The sequence below is a fragment of the Ylistrum balloti genome, unplaced genomic scaffold (assembly GCF_031769215.1).
Source record: "Ylistrum balloti isolate Yb309-2 unplaced genomic scaffold, AGI_CSIRO_Ybal_v1 Utg370344, whole genome shotgun sequence".
Taxonomy (NCBI): domain Eukaryota; kingdom Metazoa; phylum Mollusca; class Bivalvia; order Pectinida; family Pectinidae; genus Ylistrum; species Ylistrum balloti.
The window spans coordinates 1,635,396-1,660,976 of record NW_026782247.1 but is presented as its reverse complement, the minus strand read 5'-3'; the positions used below and the strand labels follow the sequence as shown (position 1 = coordinate 1,660,976).

At 33.8% G+C, this 25,581-nt stretch overlaps 1 protein-coding gene across 2 annotated transcripts in view; it reads right to left on the bottom strand.

Moving 5' to 3' along the window:
* Window positions 1-17,060, bottom strand: part of LOC132553697 (E3 ubiquitin-protein ligase CHFR-like) — a 51,304-nt gene extending 34,244 nt beyond the window's left edge. For both annotated transcript variants that reach the window (XM_060217959.1, XM_060217960.1), the window contains exons 1-9: window positions 16,952-17,060; window positions 15,873-15,969; window positions 15,448-15,496; window positions 14,635-14,698; window positions 11,629-11,727; window positions 10,590-10,648; window positions 7,968-8,305; window positions 6,655-6,730; window positions 5,212-5,290 (exon numbers count right to left, since the gene is read on the bottom strand). In XM_060217959.1, the coding sequence (XP_060073942.1) occupies window positions 5,212-5,290; window positions 6,655-6,730; window positions 7,968-8,305; window positions 10,590-10,648; window positions 11,629-11,727; window positions 14,635-14,698; window positions 15,448-15,496; window positions 15,873-15,969; window positions 16,952-17,060 (970 nt within the window). The remainder of the gene's footprint in view (window positions 1-5,211; window positions 5,291-6,654; window positions 6,731-7,967; window positions 8,306-10,589; window positions 10,649-11,628; window positions 11,728-14,634; window positions 14,699-15,447; window positions 15,497-15,872; window positions 15,970-16,951) is intronic.
* Window positions 17,061-25,581: the final 8,521 nt, after the last annotated feature.

Below are 25,581 nucleotides of genomic sequence, written 5' to 3'. Positions count from 1 at the left end.
CTTTACACATTAGGTAGAGAACTTTACACATGAGGTAGAGAACTTTACACATAAGGTATTGAACTTTACACACGAGATAGAGAACTTTACACATGAGATAGAGAACTTTACACATAAGGTAGAGAACTTTACACATTAGGTAGAGAACTTTACACATGAGGTAGAGAACTTTACACATAAGGTATTGAACTTTACACACGAGATAGAGAACTTTACACATGAGATAGAGAACTTTACACATTAGGTAGAGAACTTTACACATGAGATAGTGACCTTTACACATAAGATAGTGACCTTTACACATGAGATAGTGAACTTTACATATGAAATAGTGAACTTTAGACATGGATAGTAAACTTTACACATGAGAGAGAGAACTTTACACATGTGGTATTGAACTTTACACACGCGATAGAGAATTTTACACATGAGAAAGAGAACTTTACACATAAGGTAGTGAACTTTACACATTAGGTAGTGAACTTTACACATGAGATGGTGACCTTTACACATAAGGTAGTGACCTTTACACATGAGACAGTGAACTTTACATATGAAATAGTGAACTTTAGACATGGATAGTAATCTTTACACATGAGATAGTGACCTTTACACATAAGATAGTGACCTTTACACATGAGATAGCAAACTTGACACATGAAATAGTAAACTTTACACATGAGGTAGAGAACTTTACAAATGTAGTGAACTTTACACAGAAGATAGAGAACTTTACACTTGAGATAGTAAACTTGACAAATAAAATAGTAAACTTTATACATGAAATAGTTAACTTTACACATGAGGTAGAGAACTTTACACATGTGGTATTGAACTTTACACATGAGATAGTGAACTTTACACACGACAAAGAGAACTTTACACATGAGATAGTGACCTTTACACATTAGGTAGAGAACTTTACAAATGAGAGAGAGAACTTTACACATGAGATAGTGAACTTTACACATAAGATAGCAAACTTGACACATGAAATAGTAAACTTTACACATGAGATAGAGAGTTACACATGAGGTAGAGAACTTTACACATGAGGTAGAGAACTTTACACATGAGGTAAAGAACTTTACACATGAGGTAGATAACTTTACACATGAGATAGAGAACTTTACACATGAAATAGTGAACTTTACACATGAGATAGAGAACTTTACACATCAAAAAGTGAACTTTACACATGAGATAGAGAACTTTACACATGAGATAGTAAACTTACACATGAATAGTAACTTTACACATGAGATAGTGAACTTTACACATGTGGTATTGAACTTTACACACGAGATAGAGAACTTTACACATGGATAGTAAACTTTACACATAAGGTAGTGAACTTTACACATGAAGGTAGTGAACTTTACACATGAGGTAGTGAACTTTACACATGAGATAGTGAACTTTACACATGAAGATACACATGAACTTTACACATGAGATAGTGAACTTTACACATGAGATAGTAAACTTTACACATAAGATAGTGTAGAGAACTTTACACATGGTATTGAACTTTACACACGAGATAGTAGAACTTACAGATACACATGAGAACTTTACACATGAAATAGTAAACTTTACACATGAGAGATGAAACTTTACACATGAAATAGTGAACTTTACACATGAAATAGTGAACTTTACACATGAGATTGACTTTACACATGAGATAGTGAACTTTACACATGGATAGTAAACTTGACACATACACATGAATAGTAAACTTTACACATGAGATAGTGAACTTTACACATGTGGTATTGAACTTTACACACGAGATAGAGAACTTTACACATGAGATAGAGAACTTTACACATAAGGTAGTGAACTTTACACATAAGGTAGTGAACTTTACACATTAGGTAGTGAACTTTACACATGAGATAGTGACCTTTACACATAAGATAGTGACCTTTACACATGAGATAGCAAACTTGACACATGAAATAATAAACTTTATACATGAAATAGTAAACTTTACACATGAGGTAGAGAACTTTACACATGTGGTATTGAACTTTACACACGAGATAGAGAACTTTACACATGGATAGTAAACTTTACACATAAGATAGCAAACTTGACACATGAAATAGTAAACTTTACACATGAAAAAGTGAACTTTACACATGAGATAGAGAACTTTACACATGAGATAGTGACCTTTACACATGAGATAGTGAACTTTACACGTGGATAGTAAACTGTACACATGAATAGTAAACTTTACACATGAGATAGTGAACTTTACACATGTGGTATTGAACTTTACACACGAGATAGAGAACTTTACACATGAGATAGAGAACTTTACACATAAGGTAGTGAACTTTACACATAAGGTAGTGAACTTTACACATTAGGTAGTGAACTTTACACATGAGATAGTGACCTTTACACATAAGATAGTGACCTTTACACATGAGATAGTGAACTTTACACATGAAATAATAAACTTTATGAAATAGTAAACTTTACACATGAGGTAGTGAACTTTACACATGTGGTATAGTGAACTTTACACACGAGATAGAGAACTTTACACATGAGTAAACTTTACACATAAGATAGCAAACTTGACACATGAAATGAACTTTACACATGAAAAAGTGAACTTTACACATGAACTTTACACATGAGATAGTGATGAGATAGTGAACTTTACACATGAAATAGTGAACTTTACACATGGATACTTTACACATGAGATAGTGAACTTTACACATGAGATAAAACTTTACACATGAGATAGAAACTTTACACATGAGATAGTAGAACTTTACACATAAGGTAGTGAACTTTACACATGAGAGGTAGTGAACTTTACACATGAGATAGTGAACTTTACACATGAGATAGTGAACTTTACACATGAGATAGTGAACTTTACACATGAAATAGTGAACTTTACACATGTTTACACATGAGTGAACTTTACACATGAGATAGTGAACTTTACACATAAGATAGTGACCTTTACACATGAGATAGCAAACTTGACACATGAAATAGTAAACTTTACACATGAAAAAGTGAACTTTACACATGAGATAGAGAACTTTACACATGAGATAGTGAACTTTACACATGAGATAGAGAACTTTACACATGAGATAGTGACCTTTACACATGCGATAGTGAACTTTACACGTTAGGTAGATAACTTTACAAATGAGAGAGTGAACTTTACACATGAGATAGTGAACTTTACACGTGGATAGTAAACTTTACACATGAATAGTAAACTTTACACATGAGGTAGAGAACTTTACACATGTGGTATTGAACTTTACACACGACACAGAGAACTTTACACATGAGATAGTAAACTTTACACATGAAATACACATGAAACTTTACACATGAGATAGTAAACTTTACACATATAGGTAGTGAACTTTACACATGTGGTATTGAACTTTACACACGAGATAGTGAGAACTTTACACATGGATAGTAAACTTTACACATGAGATAGAACTTTACACATGAACTTTACACATGAGAACTTTACACAGTAAACTTTACACATAAGATAGCAAACTTGACACATGAAATAGTAAACTTTACACATGAAAAAGTGAACTTTACACATGAGATAGAGAACTTTACACATTTACACACATGAGATAGTGAACTTTACACGTGGATAGTAAACTGTACACATGAATAGTAAACTTTACACATGAGATAGTGAACTTTACACATGTGGTATTGAACTTTACACACGAGATAGAGAACTTTACACATGAGATAGAGAACTTTACACATAAGGTAGTGAACTTTACACATAAGGTAGTGAACTTTACACATTAGGTAGTGAACTTTACACATGAGACAGTGACCTTTACACATAAGATAGTGACCTTTACACATGAGATAGCAAACTTGACACATGAAATAATAAACTTTATACATGAAATAGTAAACTTTACACATGAGGTAGAGAACTTTACACATGTGGTATTGAACTTTACACACGAGATAGAGAACTTTACACATGGATAGTAAACTTTACACATAAGATAGCAAACTTGACACATGAAATAGTAAACTTTACACATGAAAAAGTGAACTTTACACATGAGTTAGTGACCTTTACACATAAGATAGTGACCTTTACACATGAGATAGTGAACTTTACATATGAAATAGTGAACTTTAGACATGGATAGTAAACTTTACACATGTGGTATTGAACTTTACACACGAGATAGAGAACTTTACACATGAGATAGAGAACTTTACACATAAGGTAGTGAACTTTACACATAAGGTAGTGAACTTTACACATTAGGTAGTGAACTTTACACATGAGATAGTGACCTTTACACATAAGGTAGTGACCTTTACACATGAGATAGTGAACTTTACATATGAAATAGTGAACTTTAGACATGGATAGTAAACTTTACACATGAGATAGTGACCTTTACACATAAGATAGTGACCTTTACACATGAGATAGCAAACTTGACACATGAAATAATAAACTTTATACATGAAATAGTAAACTTTACACATGAGGTAGAGAACTTTACACATGTGGTATTGAACTTTACACACGAGATAGAGAACTTTACACATGGATAGTAAACTTTACACATAAGATAGCAAACTTGACACATGAAATAGTAAACTTTACACATGAAAAAGTGAACTTTACACATGAGATAGAGAACTTTACACATGAGATAGTGACCTTTACACATGAGATAGTGAACTTTACACGTGGATAGTAAACTTTACACATGAATAGTAAACTTTACACATGAGAGAGAGAACTTTACACATGTGGTATTGAACTTTACACACGAGATAGAGAACTTTACACATGAGATAGAGAACTTTACACATAAGGTAGTGAACTTTACACATTAGGTAGTGAACTTTACACATGAGATAGTGACCTTTACACATAGGGTAGAGAACTTTACACATGTGGTATTGAACTTTACACACGAGATAGAGAACTTTACACATGGATAGTAAACTTTACACATAAGGTAGTGAACTTTACACATGAGATAGCAAACTTGACACATGAAATAGTAAACTTTACACATGAAAAAGTGAACTTTACACATGAGATAGAGAACTTTACACATGAGATAGTGACCTTTACACATGAGATAGTGAACTTTACACGTGGATAGTAAACTTTACATGTAGTGTCAATGGTTATATACTCACTAGGATTTTCCTTTAGGTAAGCTTCCATGAGATTATTGACAATATGATTCTTGTTGATTCTTTCCACCTTCATACGACACTTTTATGAAAAAAAAAGATAAAAAAATTAACATAAGTTATGACTTTTAAAATAAAAATTACTGTTAATGGCTATTCCTTCATCTTACAAGAGAACTATAGAAATGAAGAACTTCTAGTCTTGGTAGGTACTAACAAAAATGTGATTTACTTTATATGTTTATATGATTTTCTGTTCCTACAATACTGATGACCTTTCACTAGTTTGATCTTTATAGAAATAGTCCTTTACATATACTAAGATACACAGTATATAATGTTTACAAATTACTGTAAAAGTAAAATTGTGTCAAATCTGTAGTTCATCACATGTTATAATAATTATGCAATCATATCTTATCCTGACAACTTTCAACTGTCTATATTACAGAAAAACATCAACACAATGTATTGAGAGAATTGAACACAATGTATTGAGAGAAGTTAACACAATGTATTGACAGAACTGAACACAATGTATTGACAGAATTGAACACAATGTATTGAGAGATGTTAACACAATGTATTGACAGAACTGAACACAATGTATTGACAGAATTGAACACAATGTATTGACAGAATTGAACACAATGTATTGAGAGAAGTTAACACAATGTATTGACAGAACTGAACACAATGTATTGACAGAATTGAACACAATGTATTGAGAGAAGTTAACACAATGTATTGACAGAATTGAACACAATGTATTGACAGAATTGAACATAATGTATTGACAGAATTGAACACAGTGTATTGAGAGAAGTTAACACAATGTATTGACAGAATTGAACACAGTGTTTTGAGAGAAGTTAACACAATGTATTGAGAGAAGTTAACACAATGTATTGACAGAATTGAACACAATGTATTGACAGAATTGAACACAATGTATTGACAGAATTGAACACAGTGTATTGAGAGAAGTTAACACAATGTATTGACAGAATTGAACAGTGTATTGAGAGAAGTTAACACAATGTATTGAGAGAAGTTAACACAATGTATTGAGAGAAGTTAACACAATGTATTGAGAGAAGTTAACACAATGTATTGACAGAATTGAACACAATGTATTGACAGAATTGAACACAATGTATTGACAGAATTGAACACAGTGTATTGAGAGAAGTTAACACAATGTATTGACAGAATTGAACACAGTGTATTGAGAGAAGTTAACACAATGTATTGAGAGAAGTTAACACAATGTATTGACAGAATTGAACACAATGTATTGACAGAATTGAACACAGTGTACTGAGAGAAGTCAACACAGTGTATTGACAGAATTGAACACATTGTATTGACAGATTGTTTTAATGACAGACTTAATGCTTTGGTTTACAGGGACAAGCAACATAAACTGATACATGTTATACTCACTGTAGGACATTCGTTTGACTTCTCCATCCAATCCGAGTAACAACCAGCACAGAAGGAGTGCATACAAGGCTGCAGACTACAAACAATGGCAGTTTATTCAACACGATTTGTCAAAAGGTAGCCTGTTTTATGGCAAATATCATTAAGACCATTTTGTGGTTTGACACAGCACATTTCAGTTGCATACCAAGAGTCAATTTTTAACTTATGAATCAGAACATACAAATGGATCATTACAGTGTCAAGTAAGCCGACACAATTATGTCTGTTAACCTGAACACTCTTAATCACGGACTTTTATAGTGAGTATTAAGTGTTTAAATATAGTGACATAAACCTACCCTTACAGACAATTGCTAAGATAACACAAGGCCTAGCAGCCTTGAAGGTCACCTGAGATAAGCAATATCGAATATTAAGATTAAAGGGTAAGTAACTTTCAAGTGTCATGAAAAAGGAATTGTGACATTGATGATAGTAACCAAGTGTCAATACAGACATACCATCACAACTGTCATCATATATCAATAATTCTCACAGTTATTATCCAGTGGGAAATAACAAACATTATGCTCAAAAATGCATTTTATCTATGAAAATTACAAGAAAGTTTAAAAACTTCCTCCCTAGGAAGAAATGTGAGACCGATTTTGGTAATCAAAGCACCTTCCATGCTTCCGTTCATACAGAGCATTTGATTCTTCAATAAATGGGCATTGAGAAGAAGATATTTGAAATTCATGTCAATTTGACCCTTTTTGGCCCTGCCCATCAGCCCTTTTAGGGTCAATCAGGATCAATATGGGCATACCATTGAGCCATCATCCTTTACTCACAAATCTTAACAAGTTTAAAATATTTCCAATGGAAATAAAACAAATTCTGCTCAAAAATATTTTTTTCCTATATTAACTATAGTAAACTTTACCCCTTCCCCATGGGGAAAGGTGAGATGCTTCCTTAAGATGCTTCCATCAATGAAGAGCATTTGATTCTACTATATCTAGGTGTTGAGAAGAAGATTTTTGAAATTTAAGTCAATTTGTCCCTTCGTGGCCCTGAGTATCAGGCCCCTTGTGGGGTGGGGACCATATAATTCACAATTTTGGTTCTTTAGGCCAGGGAAGGTTTCTGCAAAATTTCATTGAAATCGGATCTGGAGTTTTGAGAAAATGTTAAATTGTTTACAGACACATGGTGCATGACGCCGGAGGAAGGTGATTGCAATAGGCCACCATGAAATCTTTGTCTCAGGTGACCAAATAATGATATGAAATTTAAATCTTTGAAACTACTTTTGCCAATGTACTAACCTGATGCAGTCATGTAGAAGTTCTTGACATATTGTACAGATGAGAGCTTCCTCTATCTCATCCGGGCCATCCACACAGGAACCACTTGTGGCAGCCATGCCAGGCTTATTACAACAATCCTTTTTATCCTCTGAGGTTGTCTCTTTCTGACCATCTTTGACTTCAGGGGTTGTCTTTCCCTGATCCTCTTTCTCCTTGATAGATGATTTCCCCACATCATCTTTATTCTCCAGAGTTATCTTTCCCTTGCCATCTTCAGCTGGAACACTAGAAGGACCCTGCTCACCATCGTCTGTTTTTAAACGTTTCGTCAGTGGCTCACATGTAGATGTATTTTCCTGATAATTTGAAAGTTCAACAGTGTAAATATTTCAGATTAGTGTATAAAGCACTTATTATACAATGGGTATGGATTTGATCAAAAGTGTTTTGGCATATACATTGCGAACATATATGTTTATAGCACACTACTGCTTGTCAATGGAACTTCAAAAAAAGTCAATCAATTAATATCAAGCTTAACAGCAGAAGCGATTGAAAAACTCTTTTATCCCAAAACCTAAATCGTAAAAACAGATCATCATTGAAACCATTGAATTGTCTAACGTCTACCTTAGTGTAAAGGATGTGAGATTAACAATCAGAGACTTTTGGGTGGTCCATCAGGTGGTAGAGTGGTTACACACTCACCTCTCACGTACACGAGGTTTGATTCCAAATATGGACACCTATTAATACCTTAATTAACTTTTACACTCTTTGCATGTTTGTATCTAAGCCAACAAGTAAGATTAACATTTCAAAAATTTGCTTCACAAATGTTGAAAAATAACTAAAATTTTATATTATACAGCCACTCTTTCAAATCTGACCACAAAAACTCCAAAGTTTTTGGATGGGACATGAACACTTGTTACTGGTGAGACACACGGAAAAGCATAAATTAGCTCATAATGACTAATAACTGGTAAGGCCAGGGGACCAGCATTCACTCACAGTTACTCATAACCTGTGATATCTCGGAAACAGCATTCACTCACAGTTACTCATAACCTGTGATATCTCGGAAACAGCATTCACTCACTGTAACTCATAACCTGTGATGTCTCTGGAACAGCATTCACTCACTGTTACTCATAACCTGTGATATCTCGGAAACAGCATTCACTCACAGTTACTCATAACCTGTGATATCTCGTTCACTCACTGTAACTCATAACCTGTGATGTCTCTGGAACAGCATTCACTCACTGTTACTCATAACCTGTGATATCTTGGAAACAGCATTCACTCACTGTAACTCATAACCTGTGATGTCTCTGGAAACAGCATTCACTCACTGTAACTCATAACCTGTGATGTCTCTGGAACAGCATTCACTCACTGTTACTCATAACCTGTGATATCTCGGAAACAGCATTCACTCACTGTAACTCATAACCTGTGATGTCTCTGAAAACAGCATTCACTCACTGTAACTCATAACCTGTGATGTCTCTGGAAACAGCATTCACTCACTGTAACTCATAACCTGTGATGTCTCTGAAAACAGCATTCACTCACTGTAACTCATAACCTGTGATGTCTCTGAAAACAGCATTCACTCACTGTAACTCATAACCTGTGATATCTCGGAAACAGCATTCACTCACTGTAACTCATAACCTGTGATGTCTCACTGTAACTCATAACCTGTGATATCTCGGAAACAGCATTCACTCACTGTAACTCATAACCTGTGATGTCTCTGGAAACAGCATTCACTCACTGTTACTCATAACCTGTGATATCTCGGAAACAGCATTCACTCACTGTAACTCATAACCTGTGATGTCTCTGAAAACAGCATTCACTCACTGTAACTCATAACCTGTGATTCACTCACTGTCTCTGTGATGTCTCTGGAACAGCATTCACTCACTGTTACTCATAACCTGTGATATCTCGGAAACAGCATTCACTCACTGTAACTCATAACCTGTGATGTCTCTGGAAACAGCATTCACTCACTGTAACTCATAACCTGTGATGTCTCTGGAACAGCATTCACTCACTGTTACTCATAACCTGTGATATCTCGGAAACAGCATTCACTCACTGTAACTCATAACCTGTGATATCTCGGAAACAGCATTCACTCACTGTAACTCATAACCTGTGATATCTCGGAAACAGCATTCACTCACTGTTACTCATAACCTGTGATGTCTCTGGAAACAGCATTCACTCACTGTAACTCATAACCTGTGATGTCTCTGGAAACAGCATTCACTCACTGTAACTCATAACCTGTGATGTCTCTGGAACAGCATTCACTCACTGTTACTCATAACCTGTGATATCTCGGAAACAGCATTCACTCACTGTAACTCATAACCTGTGATGTCTCTGGAAACAGCATTCACTCACTGTAACTCATAACCTGTGATGTCTCGTGAACAGCATTCACTCACTGTAACATGTAACCATGATGCCAGGTAAAAAAAACTGTTAGCTCATATTTTCGTGAAAAAAGTGACACCAGGAAGACAGCCTCATGTAATGGCTGCCTGTAACCAGTGATGCTGAATGAATAACATTGGCTCATGGTTACTTGTTAGCTAAAAGCTTCTTTGTACTTACAGCCGACCTCTTACTAGTCTTGCTACAGTCATCTTCCTCTGCTATGTTTACAGAATCATCTGGAATTGGACAGATTGGTTTAGAAACTAAAAGCTCTCACCATGTCATTGAGAACAATACTAAATATATACTACAGCTTCTCCTCCAGATATCTGCAGAACTCATCCTATATAAAATCTATTCTGTAGCTAATCTTAATACAATATTATTTAAAAAGTGTGTTGTTCAGTCAATTTCATACAGTATACTGTAGCTTTTCTATCAGTCATTTGTAAAACATATTTAAGTTCTTTATAATATCTAGTACATAACGAAATGTCTACACAATTAAGTTGTACTGCTCTGAACATCAGACAAGACACCTAACAGGGTCCAGGCACCAACCATAGTTTAATTTTGTTTGGTCTGTAAAATTAGGATATTATAACCTCTTTTCTTTGTTATTTGCTCTTTAATAACATAAAAAAATCTAAAAATACCTATTAAGAAACAGACTTACACTTCTAAAGAAATAGACTTACACTTCTAAAGAAATAGACTTACACTTCTAAAGAAATAGACTAACTCATCTTAAGAAATAGACTTACACTTCTAAAGAAATAGACTAACTCATCTTAAGAAATAGACTTACACTTCTAAAGAAATAGACTAACTCATCTTAAGAAATAGATTAATACTTCTTAAGAAATAGATTAATACTTCTTAAGAAATAGATTACTATCTCTTAGAAATAAACTGATACCTCTTAAGAAATAGACTAATACCTCTTAAGAAATAGACTACCACATCCTAAGAAATAGACTAATATCTCTTACAAAATAGACTAAGAGATAGTAATCTTCAACTGTCAATTTCAAAACCAGACATTACACGCCTGGACACGAAGGAGAACCTGCAGACGAAATCTGAAAATGGTCACCCTACAAATGTAGAACTACCTATAAAACAGAGATACATATAACATATATTTTATAAGGAAAGACGGCACGACAGTAATCTAAAGTACAATTTGAAAAGTCCACCAATGAACTGTTCTTACCTACGAGGGTGGCTTCCATTTCCAATTCTAAACTGTAGTCCTGGGTGGCATCCATTTCCTTCTGTAACTCCTCAAGATTCTGGTACATATAGCCAACATCTATAAAAAAAAGGTGATACAGAGAGCTTACTTATATCAAGTAATAGGTGATACAAAGAGCTTACATATATCAAGTAATAGGTGATACAGAGAGCTTACATATATCAAGTAATAGGTGATACAGAGAGCTTACATATATCAAGTAAAAGGTGATACATAGAGCTTACATATATCAAATTAAAGGTGATACATAGAGCTTACATATATTAAGTAAAAGTTGATACAGGGAGCTTACATATATCAAATTAAAGGCGATATATAGAGCTTACATATATCAAGTAAAGGGTGATACAGGGAGCTTACATATATCAAGTAAATGTTGATACATAGAGCTTACATATATCAAGTAATAGGTGATACAGGGAGCTTACATATATCAAATTAAAGGTGATACATAGAGCTTACATATATCAAATTAAAGGTGATACATAGAGCTTACATATATCAAGTAAAAGGTGATATATAGAGCTTACTTATATCAAATTAAAGGTGATACAGAGAGCTTATATATATCAAGTAAAAGGTGATATATAGAGCTTACTTATATCAAATTAAAGGTGATACAGAGAGCTTACATATATCAAATAAAAGGTGAAACATAGAGCTTACATATATCAAATTAAAGGTGATACATAGAGCTTACATATATCAAATTAAAGGTGATACAGAGAGCTTACATACATCAAGTAAAAGAGTGTACAGAGAGCTTACATATATCAAACAAGAGATCCCAGAGGGATCTTGGCGCCCACCATTTGAGGATCTGTTTTCAGTTCTTGATGATTTGTTTATTTTTTTTTTTTGTGTGTTACAGGTGTTGTAAATGTTCATGAACTGGTCTTCATTGAATGTACTCAATGATGGCACAAGATATTTTTATTAAGCACCTATTAGCAAATATCATTTGAAAAAGATCCCAAAGTATTATTAGATAGCAGTCAGTTACAGGTGGATAATGGACAATATGCTTGTACTGTATTACTGTCGACATCCAAGATGGCTGCTGTGGGCCACCTTGATTTCAAATCAGTCCAAAAAAGGTACAATGCACAACTAGGGACCAAGGGAAACCAATATCTATGAAATATCAGAAGGATCCATCCAGCACTTCCTCCGATATAGCAGTAACAAGATTTTACTCTCAAAATCCAAGATGGCTGCCTGTCAGCCATCTTGATTTCGGATCAGTCCAAAAAGGTATAATGCACAACTTGGAACCAAAGGGAACCTGCATATGAAATTTGAGAAAGATCCATCCAGTACTTTCCATGAAATAGCGGTAACAAAGTTTTACATCCAAAATCCAAGATGGCCACCTGTCGGCCATCTTGATTTCGAATCAGTCCAAAAAAGGTACAATGCACAACTAGGGACCAAGGGGAACCTGCATATGAAATTTGAGAAAGATCCATCCAGTACTTTCCAAGAAATAGTGGTAACAAAGTTTTACATCCAAAATCCAAGATGGCCACCTGTCGGCCATCTTGAATTCGAATCAGTCCAAAAAAGGTACAATGCACAACTAGGGACCAAGGGGAAACTGCATATGAAATTTGAGAAAGATCCATCCAGTACTTTCCAAGAAATAGCAGTAACAAACTTTTACATCCAAAATCCAAGATGGCCACCTGTCGACCATCTTGAATTCGAATCAGTCCAAAAAATGTACAATGCACAACTAGGGACCAAGGGGAAACTGCATATGAAATTTGAGAAAGATCTATCCAGCACTTTCCAAGAAATAGCAGTAACAAACTTTTACTTCCAAAATCCAAGATGGCTGCCTGTCGGCCATCTTGAATTCGAATCAGTCCAAAAAAGGTACAATGCACAACTAGGGACCAAGGGGAAACTGCATATGAAATTTGAGAAAGATCCATCCAGTACTTTCTAAGAAATAGCGGTAACAAACTTTTACATCAAAAAACCAAGATGGCCACCTGTCGGCCATCTTGAATTCGAATCAGTCCAAAAAAGGTACAATGCACAACTAGGGACCAAGGGGAAACTGCAGATGAAATTTGAGAAAGATCCTTCCAGTACTTTTCCAGAAATAGCGGTAACAAACTTTTACTTCCAAAATCCTAGATGGCCACCTGTCGGCCATCTTGAATTCGAATCAGTTCAAAAAAAGGTACAATGCACAACTAGGGACCAAGGGGAACCTACATATGAAATTTGAGAAAGATCCATCCAGTACTTTTCCAGAAATAGCGGTAACAAGTATTGTTTACAGACGGACGGACGGACGGACCACGGACCATGGACGCAGGGCGATTTGAATAACCCACCATCTATTTGAATAGATGGTGGGCTAATAAAAGTTGATACATAGAGCTTACTTATATCAAGTTAAGAGTGTACAGAGAGCTTACATATATCAAATAAAAGTTGATACATAGAGCTAACTTATATCAAGTGAAGAGTGATACAGAGAGCTTACTTATATCAAGTAATAGGTGATAGATAGAGCTTACTTATATCAAGTAATAGGTGATACAGAGAGTTTACATATAACAAGTAAAAGAGGGTACATAGAGCTTACATATATCAAGTAAAAGAGTGTACAGAGAGCTTACATATATCAAGTGAAGAGTGATACAGAGAGCTTACTTATATCAAGTAATAGGTGATACAGAGAGTTTACATATAACAAGTAAAAGAGGGTACATAGAGCTTACATATATCAAGTAAAAGAGTGTACAGAGAGCTTACATATATCAAGTTAAGAGTGATACAGAGAGCTTACATATATCAAATAAAAGTTGATACATAGAGCTTACTTATATCACGAAAATGATGGTATATATAGCGTGTACAGTTTGTCTGGAGTATCAAGTAAAAAACTGCTAATGAAATAACAGATATTAGAGTACAAGACGTTTATAGATATGAAACATAACTTACTGATGTCCTCTTCATCTTTTTTGTAGACAACAAAGAACTCATCTCCGTGTGTTAACTCCTTCCTCTGTAAAATAATATATAACATTATTTTTGTAGACAACAAAGAACTCATCTCCGTGTGTTAACTCCTTTCTCTGTAAAATAATATATAACATTATTTTTGTAGACAACAAAGAACTCATCTCTGTGTGTTAACTCCTTTCTCTGTAAAATAATATATAACATTATTTTTGTAGACAACAAAGAACTCATCGCCGTGTGTTAACTCCTTTCTCTGTAAAATAATATATAACATTATTTACTCAAATAAAAGATATATCATATATACTTTATCACTATGCCTTGATAGTTTACTTATCTAAATTATGTGAATTGCAAATAATTAATTTGTACTATAATTAAATGAACAATTTGTCATCCAAATTACAAATATCTATCTATCTATATATAGAGAGATAGATAGATATTTGTAATGATGACAAATTGTGCATTGAAAATATTATCATAGCTGAAGTACTTAAACAATATCTCATATTTTCATGGTCATATAATTCATTCCATAGCACCCTCAGAAATTCTATAACTCTAGCATAACTGCATTTTATGTAATTTAATGTTTTCGTAATTTCTAAGTTGAAAAACTTTTGAATAGCTTTTTTTCAAATTAAATATTTACATCAAAATCAAAAGAGATACAATGTACCAATAGTCTGATTACAATTATCACCATTTCAATTTGTTATGCAATTACAAATGGAAAATATACATTTCTAAATCACATCTCATGCTTGCAATAGCTTAAGTTTTACTCACATTTCCTTTTGTAATTTTCTCACTCGTGTTCAGCAATGTTCCATTTGTACTGAAATGCCAAATACAAAATTTAAATGCGTTTTCATGCTTTCAAGCTACAGTAAAAAAGTGAAAAGGAACGCTTTTACAGAAAATAACAATATAAACAATAAGCACTGTGCCTTATTCTTTTAAATTGTAAGAATTTGTTTTTAACTTAACACAATCTGAGTTATCTGTCAGACAGAAAATATGATATGAAAGTAATGCAAGACTTAAAATACTGGATTATGAGATACTTGTGATAATTGTGTGAAATGTCCTGGAATTAGTCAAGTAGTTACTGAAATTTACAAACACAACTCACACTATGAGAAATTTAATTAAACATGTATCTATCACCATTAATAAAAAAAATTGGATCACAAACTGTCACAGAGCTTCACCTTGTGTCACAGAGCCAGACTCTCCCTTCAGCATCCCTTTCAATATGGCAGTGTCTGCCTGATACAAGCTTGTTACTAGTCAGCGATATGTCACAATCTGATATACAAAAAGGTTTAATAGGTAAGTAAGTGTTAATTGGCTATAATGCCTTTTTATTAAATTAAAATCATGCTGAATTTTTGGATACCTGATGTTTATGAATTGATATCCTTGTGTATCAGATAAAATTCAAGGATATTTGCCTGCCATAATTGTCATTTTTATTCTGGGGTAAATATAAGACGGAGATTACGACTGATCAAAATCAAACTAAATAATAGTTCTGTCAGATAATAGATCTGTGATAATATCAATACCTATATGGCAAAAAATCCTATAAAGCACAATCCACATATGAAAACAAAATATTATTTTATGTTGTTTAAAAAATTTCAGCATATGCCGCTAAATGTGGAGGAAAATCCACATGCCACCTATGCATTTCTACCATGGTGATTGAACAATTAAAAACCATGAATCAACTTCTCTCACGACTAGTTTGTCTCAAACCCACGTTTGGCTAAAGAGGTCTGAAGTGCACATTTGACTGCACAGTAATATTTGTGAAAATTTCAGTCTACGTTATATGTGAAGGATTTTGTGATATGACAGCTGCAAAAGACTATATAGTGTGTATTTGACTTTAAAACTTACGAATCATCGTTAAACATGAATTCCATGTACATGTACATGCACTCATATACATGAAACTAAATTTAACATAAAATCAATTATAAACTTTCACTCATCTTGTCTGCCTGTTGTCAAGTCAGTTGAGCAGAAGCTGTCTACATATCACTTTGATAGCTATTCATATTGGTATTGTATAAAATATGCTCAATTTTAGAATAATTTTCACATTGTCATGCTCATTTTCAAAGACAGCATAATCGGTAAAACTGTAAATATCAGTAACAGCATGATAAATTATGTTATATTTTCCGTGACAGAAATGTTGATGTTGTCTGAGGGCTATTTCCGTGATCTGCACAATCAGCAAGATCCGGCCTCACCCCCTGCCAATGATTAACCCGGTCACCTTTCGCTCGTCCAACAGTAAATCTGTTTTCTATTAAAGGGAAATGGGGACTGTCAACATCCGTGACACTGACAAGTTGGCCCCATGCACCATCGGTAATATCTTCCATCTTGCAAATATCTAACGAGAACTCGACTACTGGTTTGTTGACATTTTGTTAGAAACCGGAAGTGAGGTAAATTGTACTCAGCTAGCGCAGTTTTCATTCATTCAATATGTGGATATTAATGGATGCTGGTGTCTAACTGAACCTAAATCAAAAATAGAAATGAAATCACCTTTGCCAGTTTTAATCTAACAGAAGGTCGTTACCATTGGACAACACAAAATTATCAAATAAACTCTGTAAGAAATATATGAACTTTAACCTCTAGAATGTATTTTGTATCGGCCAAATGCTCGAAAATGTCAGCGAAACATATATTTTGCCGAGTTGATAAAATTCACTGTTTACACACACATACACACTTACATATATGTTAATACGATATGAAAAGTTTCCCATTTTAATACATCACCATACGTCCCTGAATACATGTATATATTATCTCTTATATAGCCAATGCAGTTATCTGAAAGGTAGAAGACCGCCTGTTTTCACGTGTCTCTACATGCTTTTAAAGATAGCTTGTTGAGTTTTTCTCCAAAGTACATTACTTTTTGTTTCCCCAAAGTTAACGGTAGTTGATACTCCAGGGGTTACGATCATTTCGCTCTTGACACCCCTGGAACATGTCATGGCAAAACTGAAGGCACAAGTGAAGTAATTTGATTGGTTCCAGGAATAAAACAAGGACTGGTTACGGGTGAAACGCTCCTTTTGAAGATTACAAAGAAGCGACATCCAACTTTAAAGTGTACCCTGAGAGGTCAGCTATGTTGACCTTGAAAAATACTTCTGCACATAAAACACACAATGCCGAAAACGCGAATGCCGTGGAATGTTCCGTTACTGAGAAATTGCGACTTTTCTGAAAAAATACACCTTTGCCTGAGAGGCGTTGACCTCGTTTTCGGACATCCAAAACCTGTGATGTCATAAGTTCAACGCTTTTGCTGATGCAGCCATATTGTCTTTACTGTGCTACATGTGATTGTGATCTATTTTGGGATTTTTCCTGGATAATTTCTTTGTTTATTTACGTGAAAGTACTTCACATCTTCGCAATATTTAAGGTAGTGAACGAGGGTCGGTGGATTAGCGCTTAAATCCGCTAAAATGGCTTCCTATCGAGGAGGGAAGCGATGTGCAGCGTATGGTTGTTCTAACACAGATGGGGTGTCGAAGCATGACGCCGATAAATAAAACTGATTGTTCATAATATAAAAGTATATTTGTTAGTTTGATATTTTGTTATTAATTCTACAACTAAACACAAAATTGATAGGCTAGCCTATGGCTTGGGCGGTCAATGGAATATTATTCCTTCGTAATCGTGAACGCCTAATACACGGAGAAGGCCTAGTAGTGAATGAGTCCTGGGAATTTTCGCCCCGAAAATTTTCGTACTACTATTATATAATATAGAATTATTAGAATAGGTTATGTGTCATGGTGTGTGTATAAGGTGTATTCGGTTTTTAGACCTTCCAGCAGACGATGTTGTTTAGTTATTAATTTTGCGATTGTAAAAATAACAATAAGATCACCAGTCTTGATTTGTAAACACAGTCCACAGTGTAGAGATGTCATCTAAACTCATAATCACACCTGTGCCAGGCTAGGTAATTAGCACCCCTGTGGCTTGAAAATACAATGGTGACACCTATGAGGCGACACGCCTGTCGGCTAATAACAGACGCGTACCAGTACTTGGGTAAAAACCAGTCAAATGAATGTATAAACTTCTAAAACATCAAATTTTTATTATCAACACAGCGGAGGGTGTTATAATTGGTTGTTGACACCCTAACTATATATATATCCATAGTGCTACGAAAATTCCCCTCGGACGAAAATTCTTCGGTACGAAAATTCCAGACACCTCGTGAATGTATGCATAGTCTTGCACAAACGCGATTTCCCGACGTCAGAAATTGTTGATCGAGACTTGAAGATAGTAAAATTAGTCCAAAACCACACCCAATTTTATTTTGTTTCTTTGAAACGACGATTCACTGTTCGACTACTTTCACGACTACTGGTGAGACCCAGTGAAGTACATGCCAATCTATGTTGCCCAAGCGATCGTCACTTTTCGAAGCGTTATTTTCCTCCTCACTGGATACATCGTCTTGTAATTCCGGTTCCAATCGGTAGGGCTGGATTCCGTCTTCAGAAATATCATCCACATCATAATCAGACTCCTCAAAATCCATGCTCAAATCGCTCTCAGTTGCGGTGTCGTTGTCAATGTCAGTCATGTTGACTGACATTTCTGTTGAAATTATGACGTCACGAGTAGAAGCGCCTCGATTCCGCGGAAATGACGATTACGCTGATTAAGTCTGAGCGGACAGGTGAAAATCGCCAACTTTGAGATTTAATAACTCGACACTGGGGCGGCGGATTTTGACGGGGTTTTCGTTATTATTATTTTAATGGCATTCTCAACATTATATCTATATATAAAATTACACTCAAGGTACACTTTAAATCCATTACAATATACCGTTATGCGACCTGAGATTCGTTTGATGTACCTCGAAAGCTCAAACTAGTCACACGAAAACGTCCATTTTGCCACGACATTTTCCAGGGGTTGTAGAGAGCGAGAGTAATCGTAACCCCTGAAGTATCGAGGGTGAAAACGAACATGTATGGTTAGTATGATCATTTGGTATTTCACAAACGCGAGTTAAGTTATTTATTTTTTGTTAACAACTGAAATAATACTTTTACATCTAATACTACAGATAAGATTCTTTGCTTGGTTTGACAACAGCCATTTTAAAGTCACCTTGTGGTATCTGGTAACTACCTCACTACACAACATATAGGTCCGTCGTACGTCATACAGGGTGACTACCTCACTAAACAACATATAGGTCCGTCATACAGGGTGACTACCTCACTAAACAACATATAGGTCCGTCGTGCGTCATACAGGGTGACTACCTCACCAAACAACATATAGGTCCGTCGTACGTCATACAGGGTGACTACCTCACTAAACAACATATAGGGCCGTCGTATGTCGTACAGGGAGACTACCTCACTAAACAACATATAGGTCCGTCGTACAGGGTGACTACCTCACTAAACAACATATAGGTCCGTCGTACAGGGTGACTACCTCACTAAACAACATATAGGTCCGTCGTACGTCATACAGGGTGACTACCTCACTAAACAACATATAGGTCCGTCGTACGTCATACATGGTGACTACCTCACTAAACAACATATAGGTCCGTCGTACGTCATACAGGGTGACTACCTCACTAAACAACATATAGGTCCGTCGTACGTCATGTCATACCGTCGTCATACAGTCACTACCTCACTAAACAACATATAGGTCCGTCGTACGTCATACAGGGTGACTACCTCACTAAACAACATATAGGTCCGTCGTACTCCATACAGGGTGACTACCTCACTAAACAACATATAGGTCCGTCATACATCACACAAGGTAACTACCTCACTCGTACATCATACTATGAGGGCGATTTAGATATTGCGTATAGCTCCATGAGACAACCATGACAAAAAAAAAAAAAAAACCAGACCGGTTCGTTTTTCAGCTTCACATAAAACTCAAACCACTACGGGTGTGGGACGTTGAGCCACAGAGGTTTTCGTTACAAATGACACGTTACATACCTTTTCACATCTCGGATCTTCACCTAAGGTCACGTAGGTCAACGTTATGACATTTGTGAATAATTTCTGTGAGTTGTCCATACCAAGATCTATCAATAACGACTTTGTCATTTTGATTTTGACTTCCTAAGGGCAAAATTCAATTAATTTCGCTGGCTTGTTGCATATCTTCATACTACTGCTGTACATATTTGTTGACGTAAGGTGACCAGGACATTTTACGTCAATTCTATTATATCACCTAGGTAACCGGTTCTACAGCTATTCCTATGTTTAGGCTTTTGATATTATATGACTCACCACCAGATTGATATTGTTGTTGTTAGCATCTATGCCACTCCCTTGGGATTCTCCACTTTTAACATCCAAGCTATACTTTGTTTCAGGTTGTAGAGAAAATTTTCTATCCCTATCAACACATTTCCTCTGATTCCCTGTTTATCAGCAATCGGTGTTAACGAATTTCATCAAATGTGTATATTCTATCTAGTCTGTATTGCACATGGCCAGTGTTTTATAGCGTCAAGAATTTAGTGATCTACATACAAGATAAGATTTAAATATCTACAGACAAGATAAGATTAAAGATCTACAGACAAGATAAGATTAAAGATCTACAGACAAGAAAAGATTAAAGATCTACAAAGATCTACAGACAAGATAAGATTAAAGATTATAAAGATCTACAGACAAGATAAGATTAAAGATCTACAGACAAGATAAGATTAAAGATCTACAGACAAGAAAAGATTAAAAGATCTACATACAAGATAAGATTAAAAGTTCTACAGACAAGAAAAGATTAAAAGTTCTACAGACAAGATAAGATTAAAAGTTCTACAGACAAGAAAAGATTGAAAGATCTACAGACAAGAAAAGATTAAAAGATCTACAGACAAGAAAAGATTAAAAGTTCTACAGACAAGATAAGATTAAAAGATCTACAGACAAGATAAATCAAAAGATCTACAGACAAGAAAAGATTAAAAGAAAAGATTAAAAGTTCTAAAAAAGATCTACAGACAAGAAAAAGATTAAAAGATCTAAACAAGAAAAGATCTAAAAGACTACAGACAAGAAAGATTAAAAGTTCTAAAGTAAGATTAAAAGAAAAGATCTACAGACAAGAAAAGATTAAAGATCTACAGACAAGAAAAGATTAAAAGATCTAAAGGCAAGAAAAGATTAAAAGTTCTACAGACAAGAAAAGATTAAAAGTTCTACAGACAAGATAAGATTAAAAGTTCTACAGACAAGAAAAGATTAAAAGATCTACAGACAAGAAAAATTAAAAGATCTACAGACAAGAAAAGATTAAAAGATCTACAGACAAGATTAAAAGATTAAAAGTTCTAAAAGACAGACAAGAAAGATTAAAAGATCTACAGACAAGATAAGATTAAAAGATCTACAGACAAGAAAAGATTAAAAGATCTACAGACAAGAAAAGATTAAAAGTTCTACAGACAAGATAAAGATTAAAAGATCTACAGACAAGAAAAGATTAAAAGATCTACAGACAAGAAAAGATTAAAAGATCTACAGACAAGATAAAGATTAAAAGATCTACAGACAAGAAAAGATTAAGATTAAAAGATCTACAGACAAGAAAAGATTAAAAGTTCTGCAGACAAGAAAAGATTGAAAGATCTACAGATTGAAAGATCTACAGACAAGAAAAGATTAAAAGATCGACAGACAAGATAAGATTAAAAGTTCTACAGACAAGAAAAGATTAAAAGATCTACAGACAAGAAAAGATTAAAAGTTCTACAGACAAGATAAGACAAGAAAAGATTAAAAGATCTACAGACAAGATAAGATCAAAAGATCTACAGACAAGATAAGATTAAAAGATCTACAGACAAGAAAAGATTAAAAGTTCTACAGACAAGAAAAGATTAAAAGTTCTACAGACAAGATAAGATTAAAAGTTCTACAGACAAGATAAGATCAAAAGTTCTACAGACAAGAAAAGATTAAAAGATCTACAGACAAGATACAGACAAGAAAAGATTAAAAGTTCTACAGACAAGAACAAGATAAGATTAAAAGTTCTACAGACAAGAAAAGATTAAAGATCTACAGACAAGAAAAAGATTAAAAGATCTACAGACAAGAAAAGATTAAAAGTTAAAAGATCTACAGACAAGAAAAGATTAAAAGTTCTACAGACAAGAAAAGATTAAAAGTTCTACAGACAAGAAAAGATTAAAAGATCTAAAAGAAAAGATTCTACAGACAAGATAAAGATTAAAAGTTCTACAGACAAGATAAAGATCTACAGAAAGATTAAAAGTTCTACAGACAAGAAAAGATTAAAAGATCTACAGACAAGATAAAATTAAAAGTTCTACAGAAAAGATAAGACTAAATATCTACAGACAAGATAAGATTAAAAGATCTACAGACAAGATAAGATCAAAAGTTCTACAGACAAGATAAGATTAAAAGTTACAGACAGACAAGAAAAGATTAAAAGTTCTACAGACAAGATAAGATTAAAAGTTCTACATACAAGATAAGATTAAAAGATCTACAGACAAGAAAAGATTAAAGATCTACAGACAAGATAAGATTAAAGATCTAAAAGATTAAAAGTTCTACAGACAAGATAAAAGATCTACAGACAAGATTGAAAGATCTACAGACAAGAAAAGATTGAAAGATCTAAGATTAAAAGTTCTACAGACAAGATAAGATTGAAAGATCTACAGACAAGATAAGATTAAAAGATCTATAAACAAGATAAGATCAAAAGTTCTACAGACAAGATAAGATTAAAAGTTCTACAGACAAGATAAGATTAAAGATCTAAAAGAAAAGATTCTACAGACAAGAAAAGATTAAAAGTTCTACAGACAAGATAAGATTGAAAGATCTACAGACAAGATAAGATTAAAAGTTCTACAGACAAGAAAAGATTAAAAGTTCTACAGACAAGATAAGATTAAAAGTTCTACAGACAAGAAAAGATTAAAAGTTCTACAGACAAGAAAAGATTAAAAGATCTATAGACAAGATAAAATTGAAAGATCTACAGACAAGAAAAGATTGAAAGATCTACAGACAAGAAAAGATTAAAAGTTCTACAGACAAGATAAGATTAAAAGATCTACAGACAAGATAAGATTGAAAGATCTACAGACAAGATAAGATTGAAAGTTCGACAGACAAGATAAGATCAAAAGATCGACAGACAAGATAAGATTAAAAGATCTACAGACAAGATAAGATCAAAAGTTCTACAGACAAGATAAGATCAAAAGTTCTACAGACAAGATAAGATTGAAGATCTACAGACAAGATAAGACTAAATATCTACAACAAAAAGATCTACAGACAAGAAAAGATTAAAAGATCTACAGACAAGATAAGATCAAAAGACAGAAAAGAAAAGATTGAAAGTTCTACAGACAAGAAAAGATTAAAAGTTCTACAGACAAGATAAGATTAAAAGTTCTACAGACAAGATAAGATCAAAAGATCTACAGACAAGATAAGATTAAAAGTTCTACAGACAAGATAAGATTGAAAGATCTACAGACAAGATAAGATCAAAAGATCTACAGACAAGATAAGATTAAAAGTTCTACAGACAAGATAAGATTGAAAGATCTACAGACAAGATAAAATTGAAAGATCTACAGACAAGAAAAGATTAAAAGTTCTACAGACAAGAAAAGATTAAAAGTTCTACAGACAAGATAAAATTGAAAGATCTACAGACAAGAAAAGATTAAAAGTTCTACAGACAAGAAAAGATTAAAAGATCTATAGACAAGATAAAATTGAAAGATCTACAGACAAGAAAAGATTGAAAGTTCTACAGACAAGATAAGATTAAAAGATCTACAGACAAGAAAAGATTGAAAGATCTACAGACAAGAAAAGATTAAAAGTTCTACAGACAAGATAAGATTAAAAGATCTACAGACAAGATAAGACAAGATAAAATTAAAAGATCTACAGACAAGATAAGATTGAAAGATCTACAGACAAGATAAGATTGAAAGATCTACAGACAAGAAAAGATTAAAGATCTAAAGGCAAGAAAAGATTGAAAGATCTAAAGGCAAGAAAAGATTAAAAGTTCTACAGACAAGATAAAATTAAAAGATCTACAGACAAGATAAGATTGAAAGATCTACAGACAAGATAAGATTAAAAGTTCTACAGACAAGATAAGATTGAAAGATCTACAGACAAGATAAGATTGAAAGATCTACAGACAAGATAAGATTGAAAGATCTACAGACAAGATAAGATTGAAAGATCTACAGACAAGATAAGATTAAAAGTTCTACAGACAAGAAAAGATTAAAGATCTACAGACAAGAAAAGATCAAAAGTTCTACAGACAAGAAAAGATTAAAGATCTACAGACAAGATAAGATTAAAAGTTCTACAGACAAGAAAAGATTAAAAGTTCTACAGACAAGAAAAGATTAAGACAAGAAAAGTTCTACAGACAAGAAAAGATTAAAAGTTCTACAGACAAGATAAGATTAAAAGTTCTACAGACAAGATAAGATTAAAGATCTACAGACAAGAAAAGATTAAAAGATCTACAGACAAGATAAGATTAAAAGTTCTACAGACAAGATAAGATTAAAGATCTACAGACAAGAAAAGATTAAAAGATCTACAGACAAGATAAGATCAAAAGTTCTACAGAAAAGATAAGATTTAAAGATATACAGGCAAGAAAAGAGTAAAAGATCTACAGACAAGATAAGATTGAAAGATCTACAGACAAGATAAGACTAAATATCTACAGACAAGATAAGATCAAAAGATCTACAGACAAGAAAAGATTAAAAGATCTACAGACAAGATAAGATTAAAAGATCTACAGACA